Source organism: Nansenia antarctica (genome assembly GCF_963989245.1).
Source record: "Nansenia antarctica genome assembly, chromosome: 12".
Taxonomy (NCBI): domain Eukaryota; kingdom Metazoa; phylum Chordata; class Actinopteri; order Argentiniformes; family Microstomatidae; genus Nansenia; species Nansenia antarctica.
This window is the reverse complement of record NC_137682.1, coordinates 1,608,876-1,633,200: the sequence shown is the minus strand read 5'-3', so window position 1 is coordinate 1,633,200 and position 24,325 is coordinate 1,608,876. Positions and strand designations below refer to the sequence as shown.

General features: G+C 43.2%; 1 protein-coding gene across 1 annotated transcript in view; it reads left to right on the top strand.

The window, feature by feature from the left end:
* Positions 1 to 24,325, top strand: part of zanl (zonadhesin, like) — a gene marked incomplete at both ends in the record, with an annotated part of 82,749 nt that overhangs the window by 4,113 nt on the left and 54,311 nt on the right. Inside the window, 6 exon segments of the mRNA XM_080543119.1 lie at positions 20,618 to 20,764; positions 21,069 to 21,334; positions 21,882 to 21,966; positions 23,039 to 23,206; positions 23,525 to 23,622; positions 23,871 to 23,949. Coding sequence (XP_080399245.1) covers positions 20,618 to 20,764; positions 21,069 to 21,334; positions 21,882 to 21,966; positions 23,039 to 23,206; positions 23,525 to 23,622; positions 23,871 to 23,949 — 843 coding nt within the window.

The following is a 24,325-nucleotide window of genomic DNA, read 5'->3' as shown; positions in this document are numbered from 1 at the left end:
TCTCTCTCTCTCTGTCTTTCTCTTTATTTCACAGCGTGAACATTTATCGCAGCTCAGTGGCCCTCTTTGTTAAACTGTGTAATTAGATTTGGTGCTGTATGAGTGTTCTTTTGTGAGGGAAAGTTCACTTCTTTCTTTTCCAATTATATCTCTGAAAATAGGCATGGTTGTTCTGCCCTGGGCGCCTCTGTTGCCCTGCTGTTCTGGCAGCTTTGATTGGGTTCACATCAGTGGAGGCTGGTGGAGGTAGAAATAGGAGGGCGGGCTCATTGTAATGCATGAAATGAGGAATGGTATCAAACACGTGTTTCACATACATTGGCATACGTTGGCATTTTAAATTCATGAATATGAAGAGAACAGAAGATGACAATGAAAGCCTGAGTGGTCTATCAGTGGTGTTGTAGAAGAGAGGAGTAGTAGGGTGGTTGGAGCGACAGTAGAGACAGTGACGGTGTGTAGCAGAGTTGGTTTGGGAGAGCAGAAGCTTCTAGACGCAGAAGTCGTAGGACGGGCTCATTGTAATGCATGGAACGGTATCAGGCACATATTTAGTGTGCAATACTGTTCCTTATTGCATTCCATGTATTACAACGAGCTCCTCCTCTACATTTTACATTTTACATGTTTGGCATTTAGCAGACGCCTTATTCCAAAGCGACTTACAATCAATACATTTGAATACTAAGCAAGTGAATCATCAATCCACCAGTCGTAGCAGGAAGAGTAATCCAGCTCAGGCCCCCAGGGGCCATTGATAGAAGGAAAAACCTTCTTCTGTCACCTTCTTCTAAACCTTGGAAGATGGGTAGTGACTCTGACAGTTCTGACAGCCGTGGGAAAAACACCATGAAGATTTCTACCTCCCACAGCCTGCCCTGGTTTGGAACCGCCCTCGTGTGATGAGTAACCTTGCCTGAGATCAGGCTAACTAACACCATCCTCAGACCATGAAGATGTCCTCTTGGTCTAATGGTCAATATCTGTTTGGTCAAGACCTTTGGTGACCAGGGTTTGATCCCCACGGGTTACAATCTCCCAAGACTCAGACACATCGCCTGCATAGTTAGAACAGTTAGACAGCAGGTTTAAGTCAACATAGCAGATAGTAAGTCAACAATGCCCTCATACAGCTCTTACAGAAGTCATGGTAGTGTCCTCACACACACACACACACACACACACACACACACACACACACACACACAATGTTAAACAGATGGAGGAAAGTCATCGAGAATGTGAAAGTCATCCCCTGGACCGTCTTAGAAGCATGACTCATAAGAAACCCCAATTATTCATGGAGTTCTGTGGATTGCTTTGAACCGTGTGAATATGGTCTTTTGTCAAAGAGAGATATGAGAAGGGAGAGAAAGCAGGGGGCAAAGATGGAGGGAGAAAGACACACATGGAGAAGTGGAATGAGATGGGATGAGAAAAGAGGAGAACATTTTTATTTGCGAATGTGTAGGTCAGAGGTCAGTCGGGGAGAGAGGAGTCAGCGTTACTATTAATATCTTTCCAAGGGCGACATTGTCTTTGACAAGTCTTCTCTGGGACAGATTAGTCTATTCTCTGAGTCACTGTGGACTATAGAAAGCCTTGGGGGTATCCCAGTGTGCGTAGTACAACCAGTATGTCACCATAATATCTACACTTTTGGGCAAAAATAATACCCACAGGAAATGACATTGTGGCCAGTTTGAAATAGGAAGACCTTGCACCCGGCAGATTAGAGACATATGTTCTGACACAAGCTGTAAAGCACAAAAACATACACAGACAAACACACACAGACAAACATTTTAAAGACTTTATTTATGTCCACATACATGTACAATATCTAAAGGACATAAATACTATCAGTGCATTTTAGTAGAAACAGTTAGTTACAATAGTGCTGAGCCAACAACCAGTTATGCTACACACAGGATGTTATTCACACCAGATGATACCAGTGGGTTGACAGATACAGTATCAATACTGTACAACAGACAGTATCCAGCTCATGGGTACAAGAAGCACCGCCTTCTCCATATTGAGCGGCTACCAATAACAGCAGATACTGAGCAATACTTTGCTAACTGTTTGGCACACACACACACACATCTGGAATCTAATCTTTCCCAACTCTTCCCAGCAATGTATGACTTAATACCCAGCAGGAGTCATTTATTATTGTCAACAACAATCAGTAGGACGTTTCACTACATCTACACAGAATGGAAAATGGCATATTATTTCATTCCAAATACTGCGTAAGGATTGTCTGTGAGCCACATCACTAATGTGTCCAAAATCCGTACAATGTACAATCACAACTCAACTGTATTCTGTTCTTTCTCTACTTAATGACTTGGTAGGATTTCATTTCAGATAAACATTATATATATTTATTCCTGATTATGGCGTCGAGAATAACGCTGTGCTCCGGGATCCTGAACAACATTGCTTCATTTATTGTTTTTAATTGTGTTTTTACCCTGTAATGTAGTCAGCTATATAAGATATGACAGAGAGTCACTTTTGAACATAAAAGACTCAGTTATTACTTACATCAAAAACAGTTTTTTCACAGTTTTTTCACTGAAGTGGTCTCCACGAAAACAGTCTGAGTGTTCCCAAACCGGAAACCATGGATCAAGTCCAGACAGTGGTCCAGACAGTGCTAACCGCGAGAAGGACGGCATTCAAATCTGGAGATACTGTACATTGGAAATTAAAGCTGCTTGCTATGACCTCCGTAGAGTTACCAAGGCAGCCAAAAGGGATTACAGCAAAGAAATGACAGGAGTCACAGGTACACCGAAAGGTAGGTGTCACAGGTACGCAGAAAGGTAGGAGTCACAGGTAAGCAGAAAGGTAGATGTCACAGGTAAGCAGAAAGGCAGGAGTCACAGCTACGCAGAAAGGCAGGAGTCACAGCTACGCAGAAAGGTAGGAGTCACAGGTACGCAGAAAGGTAGGAGTCACAGGTAAGCAGAAAGGTAGGAGTCACAGGTAAGCAGAAAGGTAGGAGTCACAGGTACGCAGCGATAACCCACGCAGCACGTGGAAGCGTCTACACATAACCTCAGACTTCACAGAGAGTCTCAGAGGAACAACCATCACCTCTGACTCTCTACCAGACCAGTTGAACAGCTTTGAACTGAGCCACACTAACCTCCTAGAGAGAGAGCCACACTAACCTCCTAGAGAGAGAGCCACACTAACCTCCTAGAGAGAGCCCACACCACAGACGACACAACAGGTGCCCGCAAGGCAGCCGGGTTGGATGGAACTCCAGGCCGGGTGGTTAAAGCGAGCGCAGGTGTAATGGATTTTTCACATGTATGGCAGTTCATAATGCTCTATACTGCATCTTGTATAGGATTTTTTACATGTATGTATTGTATGTATGCATGGTGTATCCATTTTCACACAGAGTGTAACAGTGGAGTGTTCCTGTGGGATTGTTGAGAGTCTGACTGTCCTGTTTGTGAACACAGAGCTGTTTGGGCCTTGTGTTCATAAACAGTTCGTTTAGGACTCTGCTGTCGGTCCCACAGGAACTTACTCCATCAGCAGACTCGTTATCAATGTTATGACTATGTTGACAGTATATTAAATGTACTATGTGAGAGTTGGGTGGCAGTCTTTTTGAAAGCTTCCCATTGTGAAGTCATTTGACTGTCCCAACTCTAGATTTAAAGCAAGTTCCTATCTTGAGTCTCGTTATTAATCCACGACACAGGACAGCTGGCTGGTGTCTTCACCACCATATTCAACTTCTCCCTCCATGGGCATAGTGCCCTCCTGCTTCAAGTCATCTGCCATCATCCCGGTACCGAAAAATGGTAAGATAACATAAGATAACATAAGATATCATGTAAGATAACATGCTAACATGCTAACATGCCTAAGTGACTGGAGCCCTGTAACTCTCACCCCCGTAGTGAGCAAATGCTTTGAGAAGATCATCAAGGTCCTGACCTGCAGGACGCTGCCTCCCTCCCTAGACCCTCACCAATTTGCCTACCAAGAAAACAGATCGATAGATGAAAAAGGCCCTATTTCTCTCAAATTGTGTTCACAAATTTGTTTAAATCTGTGTTAGGTGAGCACTTCTCCTTTGCCGAGATAATCCATCCACCTGACAGGTGTGGCGTATCCAGATGCTGATTAGACAGCATGACTATTGCACAGATGTGGTCACACAGGCTGGTCACAATAAAAGGCCACTCTAAAATGTGCCGTTTTATCACACAGCACAATGCCACAGATGTCGCAAGTTTTGAGAGAGTCCAGCGGAATGTCCAGCAGAGCTGTTGCCCGTAAATTGAATCTTAATTTCTCTACCGTAAGTCCTCGTTTTCAGAGAATTGGATTTCGAAATTGGAGACGACTTTGGAGACGGCTTATGGTAGAGAAATTAACATTCAATTCCCCGCCAACAGCTCTGGTGGACATTGCTGGAGTCAGCGTGCCAATCTCACGTGTCATTGTGTCTCCACAGCATTTCTGCACTACTGAGGCCACTGTGAAATGATCACTTTGCCAAAAGGCCACTTTATTTCCTTGTTGTTGTGGGATAACTTTTTTGTAAGCTCACTTACTTTGCTTATTATTATTGTGTTATTGTTGTGTCTTTTCCCTGTATCTGAATGCTGCAATGTCAATGTTAAGGAACCAAAGCCAAAGAATTTGACTCTTGTGTACTTGTACAGTAAGATGTAATAAAAGCGATTCTGATTCTGATTGTGATGGCGTTGATCTTGCGTGTGGGGTGTAGGCAGGGCCGGTCCTTGGCATAGGCGAACTAGGCGGTCGCCTAGGGCACCAAATGCCCCCTCCCCCTTTTTTTACATTTCAATAATTTGGTCTCTATGAATTTCATGTCTCTATGAAAATATGTCTCAGCCTGATGTCTATTTTTGTCTTGAAACCATTGTTGTCCATATTTTTACTGTTGAATGTGTGGGTGGTGATGAGGCAGTACTGGTGGCTTAATGTGGTGGTGGTGGCACCCCTAGAAAAATCATACTCTCGCCTAGGGCACCTAAATGCCTAGGACCGGCCCTGGGTGTAGGGTGTGGGGTGGTGGGTGGTGGGTGTGGGGTGTGGTTTGAGTTGGGGAAGTTGAAGCTGCTGGTGGTCGATGGCTTAGTAAGAAGTGATCTCACTGGGAGAGAGCTACATGGAAGGAATTAGAAAAATGAGTCAAATGTCCAGAAAGCATCACTTTGTGGTTTAGAAGTATTTTAGGGAAGTGTCTCCTACAGAGAGAGAGAGAGAGAGAGAGAGAGAGAGAGAGAGAGAGAGAGAGAGAGAGAGAGAGACAGAGAGAGAGAGAGGGAGAGAGAGAGAGGGAGAGAGACTGAGAGAGGGAGAGAGGGAGAGAGAGAGAGAGAGGGAGAGAGACTGAGAGAGGGAGAGAGGGAGAGAGAGAGAGAGAGAGAGAGAGAGAGAGAGAGAGAGAGAGAGAGAGAGAGAGAGAGAGAGAGGCACTTGTTCTCATCCTAGGTTTTACTTACGGTATAGTTGATTCACTCACTTAGATAAATGTATTTATTGTAAGTCGCTTTGAATAAAAGTGTCTGCTAAATTAGTCAGCTAATTAGATAATGCTGACACATAAGAAAGCAAAGGCAGTCCTACAGCAGTCTGCTAGCCGCGCGTTGAAGATGTGACTATACTGCCATCAAGTGGTACAAAGTCGCTATTGTCTTGTGTCTGCTGCGTCCAATATGAAAAAACATATTTTACATAATATTTCCGACAGTAATACATATTTTGATCAACAGCTGTTGCACAATCACGTACTTATACCCAGTTACGAAAGAGTACTTAGTAAGGCGCGAGGAGAGTGGTTGAAAAAACTGTTTAGATACAGAGTGAATAATAAATAATAATATTAAATATGTGATTATAGATGATATCGATTATTTCGATAAAACTAGTTTCGCTTTATTATATACGATATACGATTTCGAGGTAGAACTGGTAACCTAGCCGTTACTAAGCACTTTGAGCTGCAACGTTTGCAGGAAAAGTGCTATACAAATAAAGGCTGTTATTATTATTATTATTATTATTATTATTATTATTATTATTATTATTATTATTATTATTATTATTATTATTAAGATCATAATAACATGACGGCACGTAAATTCCCATGCACTCCATAGCACGCACAGGCCCCGTGGCTTAGTTGGTTAAAGCGCCTGTTTAGTAAACAGGAGATCCTGGGTTCGAATCCCAGCGGGACCTTTTGCAGTTCCATCATGTAGGAGTCACCCACACCTACCCCTACTTCAGAGTCACCATATCATGTTTCTACTAGATAGATGAATGAATGAATGAATGAACGAATGAATGGTCTTTATTGTCATTAATACAGTACAGGTACCATACAACGACATTTGGGAGGGGGGGGCTCCCCTGGTGCTAGGAAAAAAGACTAAAAACAAGAATGGAAAGGAGCTGGTTTACATAAATAAAGGCTATGTACACTATCCACTATACTATACTACTATACTATACAATAAAACACTGACACGACATGAATATTGGCTGCATTTACACCGCAGGTCGTAATGCCTAGTTCCAATTTAGTGCCTATATCCGATTTTTTGGGAACGACTGCATAGATACACTTTTTAAAATGACCCATATCGAAACCTGCGCTTACATTCGTAACACTTGAACCAACCCCACCATGTGCACATGAGGCTTTGGTTACCGAAAACGAAAGTAGACAGACAGCCGACACCAAATCTCAGTCTTACCCTGTGATTTATCAAGCTCATTTCTTCCTTGTTGTTTGCCTAAAAAACATTTCAGAGATGCAGCTGTACTAGCCGTAATAACGTGTCCAGGTAGAAGACCGATATATCTGAGATATTATCTCTGCTGCATATCTGCTGGACATCTCTGTGCACATTCCTTGTTGGGGTTTGACAGAGTTGACAGAGGGACAGAGAGACAGAGGGACTACATTCACATGATCTGACCGTGTTTCGTTTCACCTAAAAAGTTGCCGGTTAGCGCTGCGAGCAGGGTTCGAACCTGCGCGGGAAGATCCCATTGGATTTCAAGTCCAACGCCTTAACCACTCGGCCATCGCAGCTACAAGATCAAGAGCTGGAAAGTTGAGTACATCATGTATTGAATAGTTATAAAATAAGTGATGCATGAATAACATACTGCCCAAATAAGTGATCATGCACGCTCATCATTCATTCGAGTATGATATGATACGATTATTTATCCATGCTTACTCGAGTTCCCTATAGAGGAGCGTGTGTTGCCTCTGCTCCACGCTACTGGAACTGAAAGAAGCGAAGCGAATCAAGGACCCCAATTGAAATAAGCCAGTGGCTTTCTTGGGTTTTTATCCTGTTAGTTGACCTTGTATGTAATATGTACTTTCATGTACCTACTTCTGCAAATCTTCTAATAAAGTTTTCAATCAATCAAAAGCTGCGTGTCCAGGCTTAACAGGGAGACTCAACACAGAGGCACTTTCGTCGAAGATATTGTTGTGAACGAAAGCGTCCACTCGTTTCACTGCCCTCCGACAAAAGATTGTAGAGCAAATTTGCCATGAACACTTGATCTCTGCACTTTATATTTATATTAATTATTATGACTCTTGCACTATGATGTTGGGTTGCACTGTCTTGCACCTGTCCTGCTGTAAACCGTGCTCCACTGTCCCAAACCAAATTCCTAACATGTTTACATGTCATGGCAATAAAGTCTTCTGATTCTGATTCTGAGTCACATTGATCAGCTCAACAGTGTAATCAGCTGGCCTACTCACTTCTCTGAAATGCATGATTTGGATTTGTCATTTTGGATTTTTCTCTATATTATATAGTCTGTTTCTCTTTGTATCTCTTTTTTTCAGGACTCTGGCAGCCTTCGTTTTTGCTATGATGTAATATCCCATAACCTTTCATTCAGCTTCTTCCGACCTTTCTAGTTATTAGGTCCCACCAGGGCCGGCCCGAGACATACATGGCCTAAGCGCCAAAAAGCTCAAATGTCATCAACAAATCCCTCAGTAAGTTGAATTGAGTCCATCTTAAGGCGAGGATAATAGTTAATGTCATTTTGGAATCAATATGTTTGTTTTTATAGGGTCTCTGATTTGGATAGGAATCAATGACACACTGCTCAGGAATGCGACCCTGAGGCCTGGGTAGACTCACACAAATGTACAAAGTTGAATGGTGGAGAGGAAAAAGCACAACGATGGGACAACATGGTATTGCAGAGGTATTGCTGGGAGTGAGATTTGTGTTATTATTTTATCGTTTATCGTTTTATCGTTTTATGACAATGACAAGCTGGTGAAGTGCTTTCACTTTTACTTCATGTAGAATTCATGCTTGCTCACAGTTTAAAAACCGCAGAAATACAGAATTTGCTAGAAACTAGAAGACATTTAAAGGACATTTAAACGTCACTGTTAAGGCAGACACACACACAGTTTGCCATAACCTTCCAACATCTTCCTGCAATCCATAATAGTTAATGACCAAATGAATACCTCAGTCGCAATTGTGGTCTGTTTATGAATGTCACGAATCAGAGGCTGAACCCGGAAGCAGACACAGGCGCAGCAGGCAGGCGGGTAGTCAGGCGGGCAGGGGTCAGTAGGCGGGCAGGGGTCAGTAGGAGGGCAGGGGTCAGTAGGCGGGCAGGGGTCAGTAGGAGGGCAGGGGTCAGTAGGCGGGCAGGGGTCAGTAGGAGGGCAGGGGTCAGTAGGAGGGCAGGGGTCAGTAGGAGGGCAGGGGTCAGTAGGAGGGCAGGGGTCAGTAGTCAGGCAGGCTTGACTCAGCAGGCAGGGAGTCTTCAGAGGAACAGGGAGAACAAGAGTTAGATGGGTAAACGGGTAACAGGCTCACAGGCAAGGTAACAGAGCTGGTTACAGAGCTGGACGTGGTACCAAGACCAACCATCGATGACATCATCAGTTCCGACATCGATTGGCAGCAGGTGCAGGGTTTGAGTAAATCTGAGTTTTGTTCGATTGCGGGCAGGTGTGCCAACCCACGCAGGTAGAGGACACAGAGGCGGAGTTGTGACAATGAACTAGGCAGGGGCTGAGTACGTTTAACTTTATGGATGTCATAAAGTTAATAAAGGTTGTGGAAGGCACGACTTGTCGCCTTACACATTGAACCACACCCAGGTTGGGTCCCAAGTCTTCCTACCCTTCTTCCTGTGCACTTCTTCACGCCCCCACATCAATATACCAATCAAATGCTTTTAAACCCCTGTGGGGGACCATGCTTGAGTGAATAAGTGCACACTTAAGGATGCTGTATCTTTGCTGTATGTTTGTGAGGCTGGTGCCATGCTGTACGGAACACATCGTGACGTTAGAATTATAAGGTTCTATCTCCATTTTTGTCAAAATTTTGTTTTTTACATAATCTGATCCATTAGGTGTTTATTAATGCCTGTGTGGTGTTATTTTTTAAAATTTTGACATTTTTTAGTTAGTAATTCATAAAATACAAAGGTTCCATCTCACAAAACATAATGGAATGTAAAAACTTTGACGCTCAATATCTCAGAACTGCCCTAAACGGAGATAGAACCATATCATTCTAAACGGAGATATAACCTTATCATTCTAAACGGAGATAGAACCTTATAATGCTAAGCTCACGACATACCATCAACCCTGGTTGCCTGGCAACACAAAATCTGGAATCTTGAATGAGAAAAGGGCAGATAATTAGGACAGAGCAACACACAATCTCTCACACCAATAACTTGTTATCTCCCTGTTTACAGATCCCACTGACTGTGTTGACCTTCGATATTCAGACTGTTTTCCTGTGTTGCTGTTAGATACAGACAATAACAGGACCAGCCCACGGGGGAGTTACTACGGTAACATAAACACCAATAACCAAGGTTAGTGATAGACTTGTAGTGCGATACATTTTCTCATTCAGTTTTCAGAAGAATTCTGTCTAGTTCTAGAATTCTGTCTAGTTCTAGGCTAGAGATGTGTACATACATGCGTGCCTCTGGTGGATTCCATTTTAGATTAGATTCAACTTTTTTTGGTCAGTACAAGGAAATGTATTTTTTGCTCTAGGCTCAGCCATAGTCAGCGCCTCTGGAGCAATTAAGGGTTTAGTGCCTTGCTCAATGGCACAATGGCAGTGATAGACCGATATGATGCCAGCAACCCTCCAGTCACCAGCTCACATGCGGCAGGGATCGAACCAGCGACCTTTCGATTGCTAGCCGGCCTCTCTAACCTAGGGGATCGCCACCCCTTTAATTAGCAGATTAACAGTCTTGGCAGGAGATTCCTATACCTAATAATAATAATATTAATAATAATAATATTAATAATAATAATAATATAATACTAATAATAATTATATAATAATAACAATAATAATAACTTTATTTGTATAGCCCTTTACGTCAAAGTGCTTTACAATAGGTAAGCAACAATTTAAAACAACTATTTCAATTAAAAACACATAATTTCACAGCACAAATACACAAGTTATGACACATAGACAACAGAAAACAGGTGGGTCTTCAACTTGGTTTTGAACACTTCCACTGAGCACTGAGCCTGTCTGATGTCCAATGGAAGAAGGTTCCAAAGAGTTGGTGCACGGAAGGAAAACGCCCGCTTACCTCACCTGTTTTAATGACTGCTGGGATATGCAGCAGTACGTACCCAGCAATATACATGACTCCGTTAAATCACTGCTGTTAACTCACTCGTCAGGGGAGGGGGTCAAAGGTTACTTATGTAATATCTCAATCACTTTTACTGCCTGAAGAGGACATTTGTTTGTTGACGCCTTGTTACGTCTATATTGATTGTAGCCAAACCCGTTGTCTCTGTGGTTAAACAGTATATTGTGAGTCCTACAAAGTGTCTACGCATGAGTCTACAACTTCAGTACATATATTTGTATATGTAAAGATTCCTCTCATTTGTATTTTTGAGGTTTCTGTCGCATGGACCTGGAGTTCGGGTTACACCCATAGAGTCCGACTCACAGTAACACAGCCACAAGTAACACAGCCACTAGGAATGACACATGTGTCCCTTTTCTATTCGATTGCAGCAATAAAACGTATTCTTGTGTTATTAATCAGGAGTAGCTGGCCAGTTAGATGTGATTTCAGCGACCGTCCAATCACTGAACCTTATCTTACCTGCTAATCTCCGTCATCTCAAAGCCATTGTTGTGTGTGTGTCTTGGGGATATAAACTAACACTTATGAGCTACAAATTGGTGCGTAATGTGTGTTCATTAAAATAAAGTGTTGGCTTTATTGGCTATGTTTGGTTGTTGAGTATGGACTGCGGCGGGAATGTTTGACGTTTGCTTGTGTTCACTGTTTATTCATTTGCTGTTCTCTTACCACTGAACTCACTGGAGGGCAAACGGAAACAGAAGAAAAAGGAAAGGAAATATCTCACAAATGTCACACAATGATAGAACTCTATTGGTAGAGGCATAATTCTTAAAACAAAGTATATTTCGACATTGCAGTCTATATCTCACACCCAAATCTGGTCATAACTGAATCACTGATTTCCCAAATGTACCACCCACCCAACGTGATGCATGGTCTGTCGGTATTAGATGACGAGACGATGACGTGGCTTCTGGAGGGGTGTCCAGAAATATAGCCCGGGTGAGCCCCTCAACCAGGTCTCGGGGTGGTAAAAGGGTAGCCCCTCTGCCCCGAGCCTGGTGGAGTGGAGAGGAAACAACAACCCATACGCCGAAGAAGAGGAAGATACATACAGTATACATACAGGAAGATGGCAAACATTCCAGCTGGCCTATCAGAGAGCACGATGGAGCTGACTACCGGCCTTGCTTTTTTGGGGTTCTATGGTTTGATATTAGTTAATACTGTTTGTATTCTATTTATTGTGTGTATATTGTTAAGTATTGTTCTTGTTGTACAACACTTTGTGACGTGTCTATGTAAAAAGCATGATATAAATACATTTGATTGATTGATTGATTGAATGATAGATTGATGAGGAGAAAGGCATACTCATCTCCCTCTCTACCTCTCTTATATACACAATATATACAATATACACTATATGGACAAAAGTATGTGGACACAATTATCGTCTGGGGCTGTTTTCATGGTTTGGGCCCCTTAGTTCCAGTGAAGGGAAATCTTAATGTTTCAGCATGACAATGCCCCCATAATGGTCCATAATGACATGGTTTGCCGAGTTTGGTCTGGGAGAACTTGACTGGCCTGCACACAGAGAGCTCTGACCTCAACCCCATCAAACACCTTTGGGATGAATTAGAACACGACTGCGAGCCAGTCCTTCTCGTCCCAACATCAGTGCCCGACCTCATTAATGCTCTTGTGGCTGAATGGGAGCAAATCCCTGCAACCATATTCTAAAATCTAGTAGAAAGCTTTCCTAGAAGAGTGGAAGCTGTTATAGCAGCAAAGGTGGGACCAACTCCATATTAATGCCCATGGTTTTGGAATGAGAAGTTCAACAAGCACATACAGTATGGGTGTGATGTTCGGGTGTCCCAATACTCTTGTCCATATAGTGTATGTTTAAAACTCCCCCTTGCCATCATCTGTCTATCTTTCTCCCCAGTCTAAGTTAACAGAGAGGTCAAACCCAACAGCAGTCTACACTTAGGATCAATAAGAGAGGACCTCTCTTGGCCCTGGTTCACGTGTGCAAGTACTACAGAGAAAGTAGATAGAGAGTTTAGTTTAGTTTATTTATTTATTTAGCACACAAGGGATTGTGCAAGGAGGGAACTAAGCCCAGAAGGCTTGTACATAGTTCCACTCCCGTCAATATCTATGTTTCAAATAAACATCAAGGGACATTTACTGCATGTCAATAAGAGAAAAGAAACCACAAACAAAATCATATCCATCGGGCAGAAAGGTAGGATAGCACATACAAACACACAAGACAAAAACAAAAAAAACTGAAAATAGATACAAGGATAGTAAGATTAGTAAAAAAAATAAACATAGATTTCCATCTTGCCCACCTTTCAACGGGAAAAGCACTACAATATAAATGAACAGCTCATAACAAAATTTGATATTTTTTCAGTTGCTTTCTGAAAGCCGATCAAGGTGTTGATCTCAGTGGTGAGCTCAAGGTGTTCCAGATTCTCGGACCTCTATAACAAATGTTGAATTGGTGGCTAGAAGTTCGACAGAAAGGTAAGTGGAGGTCATTATTGAATCTTGTTGGAGTTACCTAGTCCATCAGATAGGAACGGTAGCATGTGAGGGAAATGATAGCAGGGGAACCACGTCTATACGACCCAGAGCCTCTACTATAAAAGCCTTATCTGCTCTGCAGGGTGGGGCCACATTGACAGGGCAAAGATTCCCACCGAGGCGTTCCTGACAGCGGGAACACTAGAGGAACTGGGCTGAACTTCTGGCTGTTCTCACAAATACGGAGTCCCCTGGGGTCATATGGTAGAATTTTTTTTTTTATGTGTGAATCCGTTCCCTCGGTTTAGTAATTCGTTCCCTCGGTTTAGTAATTCGTTAGGGTTAGGGTTAGGCCCTACGAGCCAGAACGATCGCAAGGATTAGGGTTAGGGTTAGGCCCTACGAGGGTTAGGATTTGGGTTACGGTTAGAATACTTGCGATCGTTCTGGCTCGTAGGGCCTAACCCTAACCCTAACCCTAACGAATTACTAAACCGAGGGAACGAATTATTAAATCGAGGGAACGGATTCACACATCAAATCATTTTTTTCTACCATGTGACCCCAAGGGGGCTCCGTACACAAAACAACATTGGATGGAGAAGATGTATTGTGTTTATGTAGATATCTAGTAGGCCTAATGAATACAAACCGTTCAGTCAAATGTGACTACAGCTGCCTGCGTCTTACATCAGTGCCATCCATAAGTCTTACATACAGTGCCATCCATAAGTATTGCATACAGTGCCATCCTACATACAGTGCCATCCACAAGTATTGGAAATAAAAAAGCATTTGTTCTTCTTTTAGCTCTATACTCCTATTTGAAATCAAACAATTACTATGACATTAAAGTAGAGATTCTCAGTTATAATTCAATGTTTTCAGATTGGTTTCACCATTTAGAAATTACAACCATTTTTATACATAGTTTCCATTATATTACTTTCCAAAAGTATTGGAAAAGGTGTCAGGTGTGTTCAGTCACGTCATTTGTGTAGGCATAGGAGAGCTGTTAATGTCTAGTGATTGATTCTTTGGAGTCTGCTATTGGTGTCTGTCAATATGAGGATCAAAATAGACAGCCATGGAAGCCGTTATGACTGAGGCTAACATGTCAGAAAAATTCATAGCCAAAAACGTAATAAAACCAGCAGTTTTTTTACATCATTAAAGCTCAGCAATTGCAAACTAGACCAAGGAAGACTTCTATAGTGGATGACTGAAGAATGCTTGCCATAATTAAGAGAAAGCCCAAAATAACTGTCGCACAGATCAGGGACATTCTCCAGGGGGGTAGGCGTGAACGTTTCAGAGACTACCATCTGCAGAATATGTCACCAGTCCAACTACGGAGGCTAAATCACTAGTTATCCTCAAAAAAGGATGGTCAGGTTACAGTTTGCTAAAAAGTACGGTACTTTTACATTTACAAAAAGTACCTACAAAGCCTGCAGAAGTCTGCTGGTCTTCTGGACATATAAGACAAATCTTATCATGTACCAGAGTGATTGCAAGAGGAAACAGCACTTCAATGACCTCAAACATACATCACGTTTTTTAGGGCCAAAGAGTGGACTGGCCAAGTCAATCTTCAGATTTATATCCAATTGAATATGCATTTAATTTCTTGATGATAAGATTTTCTGCAAAAAGGCCTTAAACAAATAACAACTGAAGATGCCCTGCAGTACAGGCCTGACAGAGCATCACCAGAGAATATACCCAGCATCTGGTGGGGTCAATGGATCGCAGACTTCAGGCAGTTATTACATGCAAAGGATTGTCTGCCAAACACCAGAGATGGGGGACTCGAGTCACATGACTTGAGGACTTTGAGGAATTTGAGGACTTGAGACTTGCTTGACTAACGTTGATAAAAGACTCGACTTGACTTTGACTTGGTATTAATGACTTGAGACTTGACTTAGACTTGAGATAGATGACTCGAAATTACTTGACCTTTAAAATGTATTAAATATTTTTCTAGATGTTGAGAAGTTATGTTTTATTTTTTAAACATGATTGGTGCGTAATGCGTAACCTGTTGCCTAGCAACCTACTGGACGCCGTGCGTGCGCGCAGCAAACCGGTAGAGGGAGACCAACGGACGAAACTAACAGCGATGGAGGGAGGCTGGGAGCTACACCAAGAACTGTTAAATTTGGATTCAAAGACTATGTTGTGGATGATAGTAGAAATAAAAGAACAGCAGTGTGCAAGATCTTATTAAAAAATGTGTTTTAAAATGTGAAATTAGTGATACGACCACCACAACGTCGAATTTCACCCACAAGTCCCGCAAAGACAGGTACGTGAATATGTCTAACTTAGGCTAGTCAAACGTTAGCTAGAAAGCTAATGTTAAGTTTAAGCTATGTTAGACTTGGCTTCGAATCTATTATGTATTTTATTGAGAAGGCATATTATCATTTGCAAACCGTCATAATGCCTCCATTAGCATATGTAACATGTTCAGTCTGACAGTATAGTCTCATACTGGTTCTGGGCTCATTTAGTTTGTCAGTTGTTGGTTGAACATTTTTATTTTTAGACAGACATAACATATTACCATATATACAGATTAGGCGTGTAACAATTATGAAATAATTGTCTAATGGCAATTGTTTTGAGGTGATTATACAGTTTAGGCCTTTTTTAGGCGTGGTCTTTTTTTTGTATTATGTTTTGCGCCAGAACAGTAATAACAACGGCAATTTTATAACGGCACATTTTTTTTACATGACCGAGGTTTCTTTTTGGAATGTTTCGCGCCAGAACAGCAGCTATCCTATCAGAGGACACCCCGCGCGCATTGACTTACAGTTGCACCGGAATTCGGCAAACGGACAGTAGCCTACATCTGGTAGAGAGAGCGGCAGAATGACACAAGATGGAGCTTGTTTCAATAACGTAACATGACTACACCATTATGGGACCATAATAACACAACTACACCATTATGGGACCATAATAACACAACGACACCATTATGGGACCATAATAACACAACTACACCATTATGGGACCATAATAACACAACGACACCATTATGGGACCATAATAACACAACTACACCATTATGGGACCATAATAACACAACTACACCATTATGGGACCATAATAACACAACTACACCATTATGGGACCATAATAACACAACTACACCATTATGGGACCATAATAACACGACTACACCATTATGGGACCATAATAACACAACTACACCATTATGGGACCATAATAACACGACTACACCATTATGGGACCATAATAACACGACTACACCATTATGGGACCATAATAACACGACTACACCATTATGGGACCATAATAACATGACTACACCATTATGGGACCATAACAGCCTTTTTGAGCCGACAGACGAAATATAAGCGAGACCGTTTCAAATGTTGCCCGCTCACACATAGATCGCTCACACGTTACATCGCAAAAGAGATGCGGTGATTCAATACAATGGAGAAGCCAGCATTTAAGGACATGCTGTATTCTTGATGGCCAATACGAGTTGCCTAGAAAAACCTACAACTCCAAAACGTTAATTCCAAACTTCCAAACCAATTAATTGGTAATAATCCTAATTTAATTGAATCTGTTTTTTGTTAATGACTAATGTTGACAAATAAAACTCAACTTTTCATAACCACTGTCTCTTAACTGATTTAAATGTGGAAACTGGGGTAGGTCATCAGCATTTCATTATGACTTGTGACTTGCTTGACCTGAGCAATGACTTGACTTGACTTGACTTATAGCAGGGACTCCACTTGACTTGGCTTATAGCAGGGACTCCACTTGACTTGGCTTATAGCAGGGACTCCACTTGACTTGGCTTATAGCAGGGACTCCACTTGACTTGCTTGGCTTATAGCAGGGACTCCACTTGACTTGGCTTATAGCAGGGACTCCACTTGACTTGCTTGACTTATAGCAGGGACTCCACTTGACTTGGCTTATAGCAGGGACTCCACTTGACTTGGCTTATAGCAGGGACTCCACTTGACTTGGCTTATAGCAGGGACTCCACTTGACTTGCTTGGCTTATAGCAGGGACTCCACTTGACTTGCTTGGCTTATAGCAGGGACTCCACTTGACTTGCTTGGCTTATAGCAGGGACTCCACTTGACTTGCTTGGCTTATAGCAGGGACTCCACTTGACTTGCTTGGCTTATAGCAGGGACTCCACTTGACTTGCTTGGCTTATAGCAGGGACTCCACTTGACTTGCTTGGCTTATAGCAGGGACTCCACTTGACTTGCTTGGCTTATAGCAGGGACTCCACTTGACTTGCTTGGCTTATAGCAGGGACTCCACTTGACTTGCTTGGCTTATAGCAGGGACTCCACTTGACTTGCTTGGCTTATAGCAGGGACTCCACTTGACTTGCTTGGCTTATAGCAGGGAATCCACTTGACTTGCTTGGCTTATAGCAGGGACTCCACTTGACTTGCTTGGCTTATAGCAGGGAATCCACTTGACTTGCTTGGCTTATAGCAGGGACTCCACTTGACTTGCTTGGCTTATAGCAGGGACTCCACTTGACTTGCTTGATTCTCACCACAGTAACTTGGGACTTGCTTGAGACTTGAAGGTTAAGACTTGAGACTTGCTTGTGACTTGCACATGTGTGACTTACTCCCACCTCTGCCAAACACTAAACAATACTTTTGGAGCCCTGAAATAGGGGGAATATGTTTTAAAAATTACTTTCTAAATGGTGAACCCAATCTGAAAAAAAAACTTTGAATTAAAGCTGAGACTCTCTACTTTTGACCCCAAAGAGAGATGAACAAATAAATAAATGAACATCTTATCTATCTGATGTTGTTCCATGAGGACTGCCAGAGAGGTTCAGCCCTGTGTATTTATCTGTTTTGTGTTCGGATCAACAGATATCCTATTCCAGACATGGTCATCCTGATCAATGGAACCACAATCTGTTGTGCAATCCTCCTTTTATACAGCCAGGTACTTTACAGTCACAGCTGAAGCAGAGGCTTCCCTGCCCACCATCAACATGTGTGTGTGTGTGTGTGTGTGTTGTACCGTTGGGGGGAAAACAAATGACAAACCAACACACCCACTGTTACTCATTCACTCAATCTCTCAACGATTTTGCAAGGTGCCACACATCATCATACCTAGTGCCTAGTGCTGAGGTTATATAGCGGGTCCAATACACCCTCACCTTCCCTGCTCACCCTTATCCTACTCCCCTGTTTGACGCCCCTGACCTGACCCACCTACCTATCGTACCTGCACAGTATATAAGCGGCCCGCTCCATTTCCTCTGCCTCCTTCCCTCCTAACCGAATCGTTAGCTATGGAAGCCTTCAGATTGCTGTTTATCCTACTGTGGATAAGTGGCTGTAGTTCAGTGGGACAAACAGAAGAAAGGTGAGTTAGATATGAACGATATTTTAATATTAATCTGCAGTCTTACATTACAAGTGTTAAGGTTTGGTTGATTGTATAATTGTATTTAAATTGGTTAATCGATGGATGGATTAATCGATTGGTTAATCGATGGATGGATGGATTAAACGTTATTCACCTTCAAGGGTCATTTAAGTTGAGTTGAATTTGAATACAAAGTGGGAACTGTGCTTGTATAGCATTGAGTGTTTTAAATATTTGACCATTTCACAATATTTTGACCACCGTTTCATGGAAGTTCGACTGGATATTTGTTTTATGAGCGTCTGGGGCACTTGAATACAGTTTGTGGAGGGTTTATCAGTTCTTGAGTTAATATTGATTGATTGATTGATTGTTTGATTGTTTGATTTTATTTATTTTAAGTGTCATGCACCTTCCAAAGGCGCTAGGCCCATATGGGCTTCTAATATTATTGAACAATACATACTGTAGGTGAATATTGAATAAGTTATGGATCCTATTGGGCTTTGTCATCTTGCTATTTCTATGGTTCAACATGAGATGACTAACTGAATTTGCTTGCTAAGTCAAGTGTCCTTGTTTTTAAATCAGCATGCAGTAAGCTCTATTCAATCCAGTCATGTTTGAGTGAATTAAAATGGATTACACTTCCTTCACTTAAATAGAAAACGATCTATTGCCATTTAGATGTTATTATGAATGCCTCACATAACAAAAAGATAGATGTCTGACCTGGCTGGTCTATTCAAGATAGACAATGAAAGTGTAATGATAGAAAAAAAATCTTTCTACCTATCCCCTTCTATGAACCTACCTAATTATGTTCCTCTATTCTTTTACACAGCTATGAAAGGACAGTGACAGATGCAGGTATGTTTACCTTTTTGATCTTGCATACCTTGTGCTACTTCTATTCTTTTCACTACTGCTGGGACATAACTCTGGGTTCACAGTTTTGATGGAGCATCTTTCTCAGACATAGCAGAGGAGGTGTAGGTTTGTCTTCCAGACCAGCCCTAAGGTGCCAGGCTGGGATGAGAGCCTGTGCACTGTGAACTCTCCTTGAGCAGTTTAGCGGTCAAACAGAACCCCACTGATCTCGAGACTCTGATAGGGCAAATAGAGGAGAGATGAGATGAGAGGGAGACATGTGGAGGGAGAGTGAGAGGTGAATTCAGGTACCTGACCCATGAATGAGGGACACAGTATAGGTGAGAGGAGGGAGACACAGGTGAGAGGAGAGACAGACAGGTGAATTCAGCTACCTGACACAGAAAGAAGGGAGTGGAGAGGAGGGAAAACCAAGTGAGAGGAGAAACAGACAAGTTCAGCTACCATCCACCCACCCATCCGGCCCCCCACCCCATGTCTACAGTTACAGCTGGACTTTCATCTCTCCACCTTATCTCGCCCGTGTTGATTTCCCCTGCTTATCACTCCTCAGCTGCTTAGCCATGAGAAGCGTGTATACTGTATAGGCACTCACAGCTATGTCACACAGCAACCCTGGACACTCATAAACGGATAAACACCCTGGGTGTAGTCAAGGAATGTAATTACACATCATAATAACCCTATAGTATAGGGGTTATAGGTTCCATAACAGGAACAGTTGCATAACCGGAATTCCCACCGTCAATCGATTCCAAACACATTACTGGCAGGACATGGTACCAGAGTGTGCCAGAGTGTTGCGTGTATATCACCCAGGCTGTTATATACAGTAGGAGCTTAGCTACCAGGTTATTGTGACGCAAACAAATGGGAAATGTACATTTTGGGTTTACTGTTGTTGTTTCAATGGTATGAAGTGATGAATGTTGTTCAGCAGTGGCAAACGTTGTAATGCGGAGGAAAGTCATCCTTTCAGAGCCACATTCACATACTCATCTCTCTGTCTCTCCCCCTCTTTCTGTCCCCCTCTCTTTTTCCCATCCACCCTGCTCTCTCTTCTCTCTCTCTCTCTCTCAGCGGCCCTGACCTCCTGTGACTTCAACCAGGACAGTGAGCCGTTCTGCAGTTTCACACAGAGCAGAGAAGACCAGAGTGACTGGACGCGGCACCGAGGGGCCACCCCGACCCCAGGCACCGGACCCAGTGGGGACTATCCTGAAGGCAGTAAGTGGCTCACTCACACACACACTTAAACACTCATGCATGTACACACACGCACACACACACACACACACGCACGCACAAAGATTCAGTGCTGCTCAGTGCCTCCTTGTCGTCCCTCCATCCCTTCTTCATTCCTCTCCTCCCTTCCTCTCCTTCATTCCTTTCCTTCATGCCTCCCTTCATTCCTCTCCTTCATTCCTCTCCTTCATTCCTTTCCTTCATTCCTCTCCTTCATTCCTTTCCTTCATTCCTCTCCTTCATTCCTCTCCTTCATTCCTCCCTTCATTCCTCTCCTCTCCTCCAGAGGGATTCTACATCTACCATGAGTGTGACAACGTGGCCAACGGACAGACGGCCCGTCTCCTCAGCCCTGCCCTCACCTCCGGCTCAGACCAGATATGTGTCCAGTTTCGGTACTACATGTACGGCTCAGAGAACCAGAACCACCTGCGTGTCCTGGCCCAGAGGCCCGGCTCAGAGGAGCAGCTGTGGGTGAAGACGGGCTTCCAGAGCCCCGCCTGGCTGGGAGCCTCCGTCACCGTGGCCAAGCCCACAGGACAGACCATCAACGTGAGTCTGGGGGGCTGGAACGTTTCTTGGAAAAGTGTTAAGTCTTTTATTGAGTCTGTCCATGTGTAGTTTCTGAGAAAGTGATTGCCTAGACACTGATACTGTATGTGTGTGTGGGTGTGGGGGGGGGGGGGGGGGCTGCATGTGTGGGTGGGTGGGTGTGGGTCTGTGTGTGTGGGTGTGTGTGTGTGAGTCAAAGATCTTAACGACATACTGGTAGTTATAAAACAGTAAAGTTGCAAGTCATTTGACCTTGAAACCAGGGAGGGGTCTCACAAGTTACATTTGAGTTATTTGATTGTGTCGGTCTTTCATACACGGTTTATAGGTTTGAAACTTGATCCTACCTAGAACAATGAGGAACAATCATTTTATTTAGTCATTATTGATTTTACACCTGACAATGGACAATGGTGTCTTGTCCTCACAGTCTATGACTAGTGTTACCTCTCCCCAAATCCTAACCCTTACCATGGTGAATCATTTGCCAGTGGCCTTAGATCAGCGTTGAGGGGTAAGTTCACAATGAGTGTTTCTCTGTCTGTAGATCGTGTTTGAGGCCAAGCGTGGCTTCTCATCCTCATGTGACACGGCCCTGGACAACATCGTCATCAGTGAAGGAGCTTGTCCCTGTGAGTCCCTCCTTACATTCACTATTGTGTATCTATCTGTCTGTGTCTGGACTGTCTGTCTGTCTGTCTGCCTGTCTGTCTGTCTGTCTGTGTCTCTCTCTCTCTCTCTCTCTCTCTCTCTCTCTCTCTCTCTCTCTCTCTCTCTCTCTCTCACACACACATACACACCCAAAGTATGTCTTTACTGACCCAACGCATGTACTGTACTGTATTTTCTCAGCCTGTCTGACTGGTTGTGACTTCGACACCATTGATAACCTGTGTGGATGGGAGAACCGTTATCAGAACCCTGATATATACGGCTGGGAGCAGTGGAGCGGGCCGACTGAAACAGAAGGGACTGGTCCTGAAGATGACTTCTCCAAACCGGGCTGTGAGTGAGGCCATGTTGTTTCTAACTTCCCAGGAGAATTGAAACTAAATGATACTATGGTACTATGGAGGCATGTCTAATCACACTCCCACTGCCAGGACAGAATGAGAATAAAGGGAAAACACATACAGTACAGCATATTGTAGTGCCGAGAGACGGGAGTCGTAGGCGGCGTATCAAATGTCACAGCTAGACGTTTATTGAATGACATGAACGAGTCTCAACCACACACTTCAAGCAGTAACTATAACTGACGTAACAACTTGGGTACCACGCACTTAACTGTCCGTGCGGAACAATACTCCCAACCCATAGTTCTGTGGGTGAATTATGTCAACCCACCACAATATAGTCTTTTTTTTTTCTTCCTTTGTTTTGTTTTAGTTTTTTTCTGCGAAGCACATTGTATTGCGCTCTTGTATGAAATGTGCTATACATATGCAGTTAGTTAGATTTACTGACTGAACTCCTATTCAAGTTCACTCCTATGTTGTTGTCCTGGGGTCAGTTTCCTGAAAGCTTCTTAGCTAAAGCAGTACGGTAGTTTGTCTTTTGAAACTGCAGGCACACTCCTCTATTAGACCAGCAAAGTTCTTCATTTAACTGATTTTGTTCATGCAAAGTAAAGATTAGCCTGAATAAAATAGATCTTACAAGAAGGTGTTCATGAACCTGACCCCAGCTCTCTCCTCTCCATAGTTGGCAGCTACATGCTCATGGACTCCTTCTCTGCCCTCCCTGGAGTCCAGGCAGAGTTGTGGAGCCCCTCCACTCCCTCCTCCTCTGGCTGCCTGGACCTGACCTTCCAGTACTACCTGTACGGCACTGCTACTACCATGCAGATCAACGTCCACGCTGTGACCGCCGGTAAGACCACCGAATTCTGAATGACAGGACAGTAAAAAAAGCACACACAATGTACTAATTTAGGAGAACATTTTCTTTTTTGGGGTGGGGGGGGCTGTCTTCTCTCTCTCTCTCCCTCTCTCTCTCTCTCTCTCTCTCTCTCTCTCTCTCTCTTTTACTGTCTCTCTCTCTCTCTCTCTGTCCCTCTCTCTTTTACTGTCTCTCTCTCTCTCTCTCTGTCCCTCTCTCTTTTACTGTCTCTCTCTCTCTCTCTGTCTCTCTCTCTGTCCTCCGACTTGAACTCTAAACCCGTCCTGACGTCACCTCTCTCCTGCCCAGGTGGCAGCATGGGGGCCCCCCTCTTCTCTGTGAGAGGAAACCAGGGACAGGCCTGGATGCCTGCAGACATACGATATGTTGGCTCAGCTAACATTCAGGTAAACCTACTGGTCCTTAGAGCTGGGGGAAAACCACAAGGTGCCACGTTGCTCCCAGTGCACTCCCAAAACTGAAGGGAGTGCCAAGAATAATGTGCTCAATAAAAGTCTGATCACAAATCGTTCATCGTATGGATTTTCCTATGCTTTTTATAGTGCAGTGCTTGATTTAGTAAAACAGACCGGCTATAGTATATCATTTATATATGACCTCTTTGTTTATGATTGTGTCTGTCTGTCTATCTTAGTTTGTGATCGTTGGTGTTTATGGTGAGACAGACAAGACAGATATCGCTATTGACTCTGTGTGCATCACAGCCTGTACAGGTAGGACATTACAAATCCACTGAGTACCGTACTCCACAATCACATCTATCTTTGGCCAAAAACATGAATGCTTGACAATCCTTTATGCCCGTAGCCTCAAAATAATATTGAGTAAAACTGAATTGAAAACTGAATTGTATTTGTCTTCAATGTTTTCACTGTTTATTTCAGCTCCACCAACAACTCCAATGCCGCCTGTGACCACAGCGAGACCATCAACCCCAAACCCCACTACTGTTAAACCAACAACTCCTGGACCAGCTACACCAGGACCAACAACACCAGAACCACCAACTACCAAACCACCAGGTGAGAATCATGCATCATATAGACGCTTAAAGGCCCGTGTCCGTGGGGCGGAGCTCCCCTCCCCGAT